The sequence below is a fragment of the Argopecten irradians genome, chromosome 3 (assembly GCF_041381155.1).
Source record: "Argopecten irradians isolate NY chromosome 3, Ai_NY, whole genome shotgun sequence".
Lineage (NCBI taxonomy): Eukaryota > Metazoa > Mollusca > Bivalvia > Pectinida > Pectinidae > Argopecten > Argopecten irradians.
The window spans coordinates 44,854,077-44,866,045 of record NC_091136.1 but is presented as its reverse complement, the minus strand read 5'-3'; the positions used below and the strand labels follow the sequence as shown (position 1 = coordinate 44,866,045).

Below are 11,969 nucleotides of genomic sequence, written 5' to 3'. Positions count from 1 at the left end.
AAAATGGTTAAATCACATCAGACAAGCAATTCTCATGGGTTGAAAATTCATGGCCATGGATTATGTTCCTTTTAAGGGGAATTTCATGGCCATGATGCAAGGATAGTTCTGATTCATTGGATAATCAAGGATATGAAAATCCCCATGAAATTATTCCTAGGTTTCATGGCCATGAAATTGAATGATGACATAATTCAATTTCATGATCAAAATTTAACATGCATTCATGGCATTTTCATGTTTCTTTATTCAAATTCATGACCATGAATAATGATCCTTTTAAGGGTCTTTTCATGACAAAGTGTCATGGAATTTTCATGCATTGTTTTCATGGGTAACTGTTCATGGCAAATTCTGTTTAAAAGATTTGTTGACGTTTTATATGTTTTAGGAGTACATCGTGTTTTTTATCATCGGATAAAACTCAGTCTGTCACTCATTATCTAAACCCACCTGTAAAGAGTTATGACGCGGTTCCTGGCAGCATCACAAACGTAATTAATATCAATATTTATGACCGCTTGCAACTGATTTCACGTTTCCGAAGTTGATCGGTGACAAGTATTACATTGATTGGAAATATTGAAACAGTTAAAGCAATCAGTATAATAAAAAAACCTAGTGTTGTGATTCCGAGAGGCGGCATACCTCTGTTACACAACGTAAACTATGACAGGTAACAAGAGTACCTGTTGACAGCGACTGTTGGAGACGATTGCATACGAAGATACATTCTGTGCAAATAATGTAAGGGAGTGTATGAGTTCCAACTGTGTATGTCAGAAACCAAGTGCGAGCTATTCCTTATTGACCCCGCTAACGTCACCTTTTGGTTGGTGTTCGGATGATCAATACTAATTCTGGTATCCAATATGACATGGATGATAAGGCAACTCTTTGATCTTGCTGTGATTAATTATAGTACTACCTCACGCTGACAAAGTCCAATGACACTGGTTATGTACTTAATATGTAAACGTTTCGTCGGGAAGTTCAGAAATCAATTTTAAGACACTGGTAGTCTTTGATCGATATTTCATAATACCATAATATCATATTCGTCGACGATGATAAATGGGTTTGAGCTCTTTAAAAGCTTAAAAATGATAAAAAGATACACGTAAAGGTGGTATTGCTGACATTAAAAAACAATAATGCCATAATAAATTCAATATGAAATATATTTAGATAGTACATACAACGGGTAATCAGACCAGTAATAATAACCCGTGTATATGTCATCAGACCAGTAATAATAACCCGTGTATATGTCATCAGACCAGTAATAATAACCCGTGTATATGTCATCAGACCAGTAATAATAACCCGTGTATATGTCATCAGACCAGTAATAATAACCCGTGTATATGTCATCAGACCAGTAATAATAACCCGTGTTATATGTCATCAGACCAGTAATAATAACCCGTGTATATATGCCGATCAGATCCCAGTAATAATAACCCTGTGTATACGTCATCATACCAGTAATAATAACCCTGTATATACCCGTGTATATGCATCAACCAGTAATAATAACCCGTGTATATGTCATCAGACCAGTAATAATAACCCGTGTATATGTCATCAGACCAGTAATAATAACCCGTGTATATGCCATCAGACCAGTAATAATAACCCTTGTATACGTCATCAGACCAGTAATAATAACCCGTGTATATGTCATCAGACCAGTAATAATAACCCGTGATATATGCATCAGACCCTGTATGCATCAGACCAGTATAATAACCGTGTATATGCATCAGACCAGTAATAATAACACACGTGTATATGTATCATCGACCAGTAATAATACCCGTATAGCATCAACCGTAATAATAACCCGTGTATATGCCATCAGACCAGTAATAATAACCCTAATAGACAGTAATAATAACCCGTGTATATCGTATGTCATCAGACCAGTAATAATAACCCGTGTATATGATCGCATATAACCAATGTCAGACATAATAATAACCCGTAGTATATGCATCAGACCAGTAATAATAACACGTGATATATCCATCAGACAGTAATAACTAACTAGTAACGTTAGTCATCAGAACAAGTAATAATAACCCGTGTATATGTCATCAGACCAGTAATAATAACCCGTGTATATGTCATCAGACCAGTAATAATAACCCTAGTATATGCCATCAGACCAGTAATAATAACCCGTGTATATGTCATCAGACCAGTAATAATAACCCGTGTATATGTCATCAGACCAGTAATAATAACCCGTGTATATGCCATCAGACCAGTAATAATAACCCTAGTATATGTCATCAGACCAGTAATAATAACCCGTGTATATGTGTCAAAGTCGTAATAATAACCTGTATAGTCATCAGACCAGTAATAATAAACCCGTGTATATGTCATCAGACCAGTAATAATAACCCGTGTATATGTCATCAGACCAGTAATATAACCGTGTATATGTCATCAGACCAGTAATAATAACCGTGTATATGCATCAGACCAGTAATAATAACCCTGTATATGTCATCAGACCAGTAATAATAACCCGTGTATATGTCATCAGACCAGTAATAATAACCCGTTATATGTCATCAGACCAAGTAATAATAACCCGTGTATATGTCATCAGACCAGTAATAATAACCCGTGTATATGTCATCAGACCAGTAATAATAACCCGTGTATATGTCATCAGACCAGTAATAATAACCCGTGTATATGTCATCAGACCAGTAATAATAACCCGTGTATATGTCATCAGACCAGTAATAATAACCCGTGTATATGTCATCAGACCAGTAATAATAACCCGTGTATATGTCATCAGACCAGTAATAATAACCCGTGTATATGTCATCAGACCAGTAATAATAACCCGTGTATATGTCATCAGACCAGTAATAATAACCCGTGTATATGTCATCAGACCAGTTATAATAACCCGTGTATATGTCATCAGACCAGTTATAATTACCCTTTGTATATGTCATCAGAGCAGTAATAATAACCCGTGTATATGTCATCAGACCAGTAATAATAACCCGTGTATATGTCATCAGACCAGTAATAATAACCCGTGTATATGTCATCAGACCAGTAATAATAACCCGTGTATATGTCATCAGACCAGTAATAATAACCCGTGTATATGTCATCAGACCAGTAATAATAACCCGTGTATATGTCATCAGACCAGTAATAATAACCCGTGTATATGTCATCAGACCAGTAATAATAACCCGTGTATATGTCATCAGACCAGTAATAATAACCCGTGTATATGTCATCAGACCAGTAATAATAACCCGTGTATATGTCATCAGACCAGTAATAATAACCCGTGTATATGTCATCAGACCAGTAATAATAACCCGTGTATATGTCATCAGACCAGTAATAATAACCCGTGTATATGTCATCAGACCAGTAATAATAACCCGTGTATATGTCATCAGACCAGTAATAATAACCCGTGTATATGTCATCAGACCAGTAATAATAACCCGTGTATATGTCATCAGACCAGTAATAATAAAACGTGTATATGTCATCAGACCAGTAATAATAACCCGTGTATATGTCATCAGACCAGTAATAATAACCTGTATATGTCATCAGACCAGTAATAATAACCCGTGTATATGTCATCAGCCAGTAATAATAACCCGTGTATATGTCATCAGACCAGTAATAATAACCCGTGTATATGTCATCAGACCCGTGATAATAACCCGTGTAAATGTCATCAGACCGATAATAATCACCTGTGTATATGTCATCAGACCAGTAATAATAACCCGTGTATATGTCATCAGACCAGTAATAATAACCCGTGTATATGTCATAAGACCAGTAATAATAACCCGTGTATATGTCATCAGACCAGTAATAATAACCCGTGTATATGTCATCAGACCAGTAATAATAACCCGTGTATATGTCATCAGACCAGTAATAATAACCCGTGTAAATGTCATCAGACCGATAATAATCACCTGTGTATATGTCATCAGACCAGTAATAATAACCCGTGTATATGTCATCAGACCAGTAATAATAACCCGTGTATATGTCATCAGACAAGTAATAATAACCCATGTTTATGCTATATTGATATATATATAGGGAATCCATCCATAGTTATCAGCCTGTGTGATTAAGGATTTCTTAGTTCAAAAGAAAAATTCAATTGCCAATGACATTATATGAACAATATGTAGAATATCTGAAAGATATGTATGGCTTGATGGCGCCAATCACGCAGACGACGCTTACACTTCCGGAGCACGTAATTCCATCGTTATATTTTTCTGGGGAATAGTCTCAACACTGTTTTTGTTTAAATTTATCCTCGTTCAATCCAGTCTGGTTATATATCATCGACATATCGATTTATCGATCGGTACATTTTCTGGATTTTATTTAGAGGTTATAGTGGGTTTTTTTCGACTGGAACGAAATGAAAGCATCATATTTAATATGTATTGATTTCAATAAGGTAGATAAATATACAATCTCTGTGAAGTATTAACTTTATCTTAGGGGATGATATGAATAATCTTAGTTAAACTATAAATAAACCGTCAGAGAAACGCTCATATTTACTGTTCAATGATAAATATCGCGTGTCAAGTAAACAGTAAACTCTCAACCAAGAACGTCTCCCTTCAAAACAATAATGAAAGTAACAATTTATAATCAGAAGGCAGAAATTGAAAAAAATACACCTGTAAAATAGAACTTTTTTTCATTAAACGTATTTATTGTTAAAATTCATGTGATAATTGTTTTGATCTCTAAAAGAAAAGTTGAATATACATGCATCTGCATCAAAATTGCCGTCTTGATTAAATACCTGGTACACTTTGAAACACGTCTTTTTCAAGTATGTTTAATAAATGACAATTGAATTAACTTATGGACAGAAGCCATTGTTGTGATCTCATACAAATTACCCGATCATTGATTTGTTATTCATACACTATTAGACAAAGTTTTTTTATTTGTTATTTTTTCCTTTATATGTCAAAATTGTGTAATTTCCCGCAATAATAAAATAACTGTCTAAACGGTATCAAGGCTAGACAAGTTGACGATCATCGTTTAGTTATTGTATCTCCGCATTTTACCGACATATGCTGTTTATTAAGCATAAAAGTAAAATTTGTAGAACAATTTATTGGTATCGAAAGTATACTTTGTGAAACAAATTGACTAGCGTGTAGCGGGACTGGATAAAACAAGTACAAGAGGAATAAACGAAAAATGGGAACATCAGGTGTTTTTTTCTAAATTCTTCATGCGTTACAGCTACCATTTCTATTTTGTTATTTCTTTACCCTGGAAAAGTTATTATTACCGACAAAGAATTTCATCTAATAACCTCCCTACTTGTATAAAGAAGAAACACAAACAATGTATATTTATAAAGCATCCTATTTTGTATTTTTCCATTTTCAAATCCCATTCCTTCTAACAAGTTAAATATAATCTAAGACTTCAATAACTAGCCAACGGCATTTTTACATAAAAGTATTGTTTCTAATATTAAGATTTTAAGTTCCTTAAAAATAGTCACTATCGTCGAAAAACACATCTGTATAAATATTGTATTAACATAATTATTATAAAAACTTTTATGTACTAAATATTGTATGTTATTTGAAATTATTAAATATCAAAACGAACGTGCGTTCTATACTACTAAGAGCGTGTTTGTATTGGGGACTACGGATAGCAGAACTATACAAAATAGATTATAACAGAAATGATACATACATGTAAATGCAAAATATCTTTCAAAAATACTGATTAAATTCGTTAGAGATATGCTTTTCAAAGTGCATTCAATAAATATATGATAAACCAAAATAAAAAAATATCTAAAACATTACATTCCTTAAGAACTGTCAATAACTGCACTTCCAAACATCTATCAAAATGTTTCTGAGATGTCACCTTGAATTTTGTTTCATTTTTGTAGTGAAATCTATTTTTAATATAATTTTTTTTTAATGTTTGAAGTTCTCTCCGAAAGGATGGTGGTCACTGAGGTTTTCCCGCCTAACAGATTACATCCAGTCACTCCTGGCTCCATGGTAATGAGCAGACGTCAGACGATTACCAATACCTTTCATGTTGATGGCGTCTGGCGTTCTGTAGACATTTGTATTCCTAACAGATTCAGGTCGGGGCAAATCCTGGCTCAATGTCGAAACTGATTCCGGTCGTTTTCTTGGAAACTCTGAATAAGGTGGAGGATTTTTCGGATCATAAGATTGGTCAGAAAGGTTGGAAGATGATCTTCCAAATTTCCCAGCCAGGCTTCGCTTCTTGCAAACATACCATATTCCAAACCCACTTCCGGTCGCAATAAGAGAACTGAGGGCTCCAACTGTTCCGGCAAGTGCTTCATTCCCTTCCGTGTTTGGCTCTATTGGTAGTTTCCTACCATCCGGAAATTCGCACACGCATTTTGGTACTGCTGCGCATGACTGCGGAGGAAATGGTATGAGTTAATTACGTAAATTTAACGTTTTTGACGCAATAAATTGTTCATTTTCAATAATGATGATAATAAACCTTTCTTTCAAGAGGGTTACATATTTAGTAGAGTACAATGACTACATGATTTCCTGGTATCAAAAAGACTTGACACAATGTAAAAACAAAGTACATTGTCAACACAATATTTATAGTTGATCATAATAATATTAAATATATATATATATAGAGAGAGAGAGAGAGAGCAATTCATACAGGATAGCAAATACTCTAAAGATCAAAGATGATGGTTCAATTTCATCATATACATATCAATGATTGAATCAAGACATGATTACCTGAAGCGACTTCGTTTGATTTATGAAACATTTGAAATGTATATGAATTTTGGTATATGTAGATGTTAATTACCTCAGCTGCTGAAACACTGCCATAGACAACACAGGTTATCAACACAATACGGAAAAAGAGCTTGTTCCTCAGGGCCATAGTCACATGAGAATCGTTAATCACAGAATGAACATGTGCCCTAACATGCCTCAGGAGGTGTGAGGAGTTTAAGATATTGGCATCAAGCCAGATCGATAATCCTCATTTCACCGTCGGACGGAAAATCTTCTATATTTATCTCAGAGGTGGAATACATTATTATTACTCCAGGTATTTTATTATATTAGTGTATCCAGTTGATTTACCGTTTGGTATTTGTTTGTTTACTGGTAAACTAAATTAATATTAAAGTATGATATTAAAGTATGATATATAATAATTTCTGAATTGTGTTATTTTCGTTTTAGATGTGAGGTAGAATCAAACAAAAAATTTCGAGATTAATTAAGGTTCAAAATTAGTTTACACTCTAAATAAACCGCAACGAGGTTACGACGAGACCACATTCAGATTTTTTGTGTCATTTAATCAAGTTAATTACGAGAATTCAAACTAACCCGAGAAATTTAATTTTCATTGGTGGATGTTTTTGTCTATGACATCATTACGCCGATGTTTCATGCAATCAGAGGAGGCAACGTTAAAAACGGTGACGTCAGTTATTACGTTATGAAATGATAAGATATTTTTTTATATTATATATTAATTATTACATAATCAGAGAAAATAGATTGTGACGATTGTATAATTATACATACGGAATTAAAAGAGATAATAAATACTTGATCGATAAGAAAGTCATAATAATGGATCAGTGAAACGACAATAAATAAACATTAAAATATAGAACCAGGTGTTCAGACAGGGAAAGCGTCCTTTACTTCATCGTCCACACACACCATATACAACAAGGACAGGCCGAGTCGCAATCTCATTGAAATATATGTAGGATGTTGACAACTACACGAAGGATAAGTTTGGGCAACGTCCAAGAAAGGCCAGTGATCATATATGTCGGGAAATCTAACTCGACCACGTCAGCTTATTAGAAAACCAAAAGATATAAGTATGAGCTGATGATAACATAATTTCGAAAAAAACTTCTAAAATGGAACATAAGATAGCAGTACGATATGGATGGACATAAAATGCTATTTGTTCTCAATGCTGAACGGACCAATCCCTTGATAATAGTAGATATACCAATCACTTAATAAGACTACATGTTAATTCGTGGTTTTATCAGAAATTTAAACATCGACGAAGGATCAATATGACAATTAATAAAAAAGCAAATATATCATCGTTATATCTTGAGTGATGTCTTGGTATATTTTTGATCTAAATGGCAAAAATAAGCTATATAGATATTTCATTTTATAAATCATAAACGCACTTACATAATCCGAAGATTTGTTATTAAGAAGAAATTAAAAAGTCGATGACGTATGTTTTGACCTTGACAAGGATTACAGCGATAAGGCTATCACTCTCGCTAGGAGGTGATGGTGTCTCCACTGTAATAATCCACACATCATCCATGTGGTGATAAGACTATTACTGCCTCCTATTTGCTTATCTATATTTTCGATTGCATTGAAGGACAAGTGTATTGATGTATGTATGCAGTTATGAATTATACAGAGCATAGACTCTCGTTTTCTCACATTTTCCCCTGGGTATACACTAACGCTAGCACTGATTGTGTATTATATATGAGATAAAAGGATAATCTAGTATCTATGTATTGATATATTTTGATCAAACAACCTCGTTGTCGATAACATGCATTACCATTTTGATCACGCGCATAAGATATTGAATATGGTGTCAGATACGAAAAATGTTTTGACAATCTATATATTGAACAGCGCATTAGTCGGATCAAATATGATGAAACTGGTATAAATTGTGTTATAAACAAAATATACTACAGGACCCATGAACACATTAAACTACAATCCTATGGGGATATTTTGATACTTTTCTGTCACCACTACACCATTATCCCGCTTTGTCGATTGTAAAACAATTTATTGTATAAAGCAGTTTACAATGTGTTATAATAGATAAGCGGCATTCCTTAAAACGCAAGCATCATAATTTAGTTGAGACGATCCCAAGCTGATCAGTAGACAGTTAATCACAATACAATCTAATATATAAAAATATGTTATTCCCAAAATAAACTAGTTTACAATAACAATAGCTTTGCTTCAAGTTTCCTCTCCAACTATTTGATATGTTTTATATAAATATAGTACAAAGTACCTATTTCCTTTTTTTACACATAATTGAAATCATATGAATTCAAATAACAATACACCACAAATATCATTATACCTACAACTTATCATAGCTTTTTTGCCTTTTTGAATTCTTTGTTTCGGTGGTTTACCCAAAACAACAACTTTATTGAATTTATTCATTTATTGTTTTCAAGTATACAATACGTACATGATTACAAAATGAACTGTTTCACAGTGTAGAGGTCTATTTTGATACGTATAACGTGAATTGTTAGTAATATAACTGTGTTGATAAATAACATGCAGTGAGGGGCAGTCTTCAAATATAATGGGTGCATGTATGTCGTCCTTAACTAGCTACATGTATAGTATTATTCTGTTTGTAGTCATATACAAGTATTCCGCATTCTTACATTGACATCTACATATTACGGTCGGTTGCCATTGTTGTCACGGGTCCTTGTATAGATATTTTACCAATACACTGCATTGTTGTTTAATTTCGCGGGAATTTCTCTTTTATACGTATTTGTAGGTAGAAATGTCCGTCAATTTTAACACTTTTACATTATATGGGTAATATTCTTATCAATCTTTCCAATATATCCAGGTAATTAAGGGTTATTAATCATTTTTACCGGGAAAATAGCGAATTTTTACCAACCAACTCCCAACACCGTAATTATAGTAATAATACAGTAGTCATTTAAAAAACAAAGGAAATTGATCAGTAAACATTTTGTTTATTTGTTTCTATATTTCATCAATACAAAAGCATATTAATTTGTATCATTTCCTTTATTGTAATTCATGTTTTATATTTTATTACATAAACATAGATTTTATGACATTCCATCCAAATTGATGATTCATGGCATTATATACGTTATCTAAACACTCACAATACTGTTTTAATCAGTGGTTCTCCTGACAATTATTACGACACACATAATAGAATCCTCATTAAAACTCCGCCATCTTTGTTATCCCAACCAGGAGTTAATGTTGTCCCTCTTCACTGTGGAGGATACTGGAGGTTGGTAGCTCGGTGTTATCCTAGCCGATACATCCGAAGAGGATACTGGTGAAGCCATGTTTGATCTGGCGTCATCGAAATCCCGAGGCGAAAATCCTCTCTCTGAGTCGATGTCCCAGTCCTCGTAATCTGTTACAGAGAGAGTAGTAGCGTTGGAACCCCTCCGACTGAGGTTTGGGTCGGTCGTTTCAGTTCGGAGAGGCGTCGTGCTGTTGCGTCTTCCGCGCGAGGCTTTCTTTTGTTTCGCGTCCTGGTATGAGTCATCCGTGACGTCAGACGGAGCACGTTCAAATCCAAATTTAGGTGATCCCATGCGGCTCTGTATGAATTTGTAAATGCCAAAGCCGGTTCCTGCAGCCAACAGAGGACTTAATGCCCCGACCGCTCCAGCAAGCATCTCCGTCTTTGTCGTAGTGGCATCCTTCTCGTCTGTGTAGTCACACGAGCATTTTGGCTCTGACACACACGTGTTCTGTAGGGAAATACATATGTGTTATACAATAAGAAATATATGGGTTCTACTCTGAAATGATATATGTTTAACAGTAAGAAATATATGTGCTTTAAAAAATAAAAATGTGACAATATCATTTTTTTTAATAAATCTTTATTCAATTTTTTAAAATGTTTAGCCGTTTAATTATTCTTAGTTATTTGAAGAAAAACTACTACCTGGTAACATTAAAAATAAGCCCTGTAAAATCTTCTCTCGATAACATCTTTACAAATGAAGAATAAGATTTATAAATGTATTAAATTTCGAAATCTCACAATTGAATGTTTAACAATTAACGTTTTATAAGATAATTTTAAGATTCTATACTTAAATATGATTATCCATGTTTTATTCGTAAAGTAATAAAAAATTCAGTTTATAAGCATCTTAAATAATTGTGTTCTTTTTAGATAAAGACTGTTTTAATTGTTTATGGATAATAAACTTTGTATTTTAATTTTTGTATATATAAATCCATGAAGACAAATTACCACAATATCGCGAATCCATCATATTTACAAATATCTTCAACTTACCCCATAAACAACAGCTGTAAGCACACAAAGTGTCAACAATAAGGCGAAGCCCCGAAGAGACGACATATTCCATGTGAACTCCCTAATTGTTTGTTCTGGAATATGTTTTAGAGCTCCAGTCTAAACTCTCCCTAAATTGTCAACAGGGATCAGAGTACCGCCCGTACTGTGTATTAGCTTTCCGAGGTTTGATAGGTCAATATATTAAAATCGCGGACCAATACACGACCTACAATATTACATCGTCGTGTACCTTGTGACATACAAACGGGTCAATATTATCAAAATGCTTGGGTATTCTGCTTATGTATCAGTTTATTTTGGACCCTCCTATCCTAAAACACCGAAAGAGTTTGTTGGCAAAGACTAAGCCAAGGACGAGCTCTTACATTTAGAATAAAGGTGATGATTTAATGTCTCCACATATCATGCTGGTTTACGGATTAAGGTATAAGAAAAAGTGACAGTCATTTTATAAACCAATGTCAACACACCGTTCTGATACGTACAGCCAACATTTTACTAGTAAACGATTTCTGACCATGGGGGTAAACTCTAAAATCTAAAGCGGGAGGTCACAGCCTATGTATATTATAGGTATCATTTTAAAGAGTAAAAAAGCAATACTAGACTACACGATCATCCGTCTCTAAATAGACTGAAAAAATCAGAGATAACCACTAATGTTTAGAATGAATTAAACCATTGAGTCAGTTGATCAAAAATAGGGAATTAGGGAATAATACGGTATCCCATTCTATTGT

General features: G+C 33.8%; 2 protein-coding genes across 2 annotated transcripts; both read right to left on the bottom strand.

Moving 5' to 3' along the window:
* Window positions 1-5,416: 5,416 nt before the first annotated feature.
* Window positions 5,417-7,158, bottom strand: LOC138318752 (uncharacterized). The gene is made up of 2 exons (XM_069261415.1): window positions 6,910-7,158; window positions 5,417-6,488 (listed from the first exon to the last, which is right to left on the bottom strand). Exons 1-2 carry the CDS (start codon window positions 6,985-6,987, stop codon window positions 6,066-6,068), a joined length of 501 nt encoding a protein of 166 aa, XP_069117516.1. The 5' UTR covers window positions 6,988-7,158; the 3' UTR covers window positions 5,417-6,065.
* A 2,702-nt stretch (window positions 7,159-9,860) lies between these two features.
* On the bottom strand, window positions 9,861-11,478 carry LOC138320051 (uncharacterized). The gene is made up of 2 exons (XM_069263138.1): window positions 11,206-11,478; window positions 9,861-10,645 (listed from the first exon to the last, which is right to left on the bottom strand). Exons 1-2 carry the CDS (start codon window positions 11,269-11,271, stop codon window positions 10,121-10,123), a joined length of 591 nt encoding a protein of 196 aa, XP_069119239.1. The 5' UTR covers window positions 11,272-11,478; the 3' UTR covers window positions 9,861-10,120.
* Window positions 11,479-11,969: the final 491 nt, after the last annotated feature.

Bases quoted from the DNA above. Each gene is read 5' to 3' on its own strand.
- LOC138318752 (XM_069261415.1), bottom strand. From the start codon at position 6,987: ATGGCCCTGAGGAACAAGCTCTTTTTCCGTATTGTGTTGATAACCTGT. The intron at 6,489-6,909 runs GTAATTAACATC...TTTCCTCCGCAG, and splicing joins GCAGTGTTTCAGCAGCTGAG to TCATGCGCAGCAGTACCAAA.
- LOC138320051 (XM_069263138.1), bottom strand. From the start codon at position 11,271: ATGTCGTCTCTTCGGGGCTTCGCCTTATTGTTGACACTTTGTGTGCTT. The intron at 10,646-11,205 runs GTAAGTTGAAGA...ATTTCCCTACAG, and splicing joins TTACAGCTGTTGTTTATGGG to AACACGTGTGTGTCAGAGCC.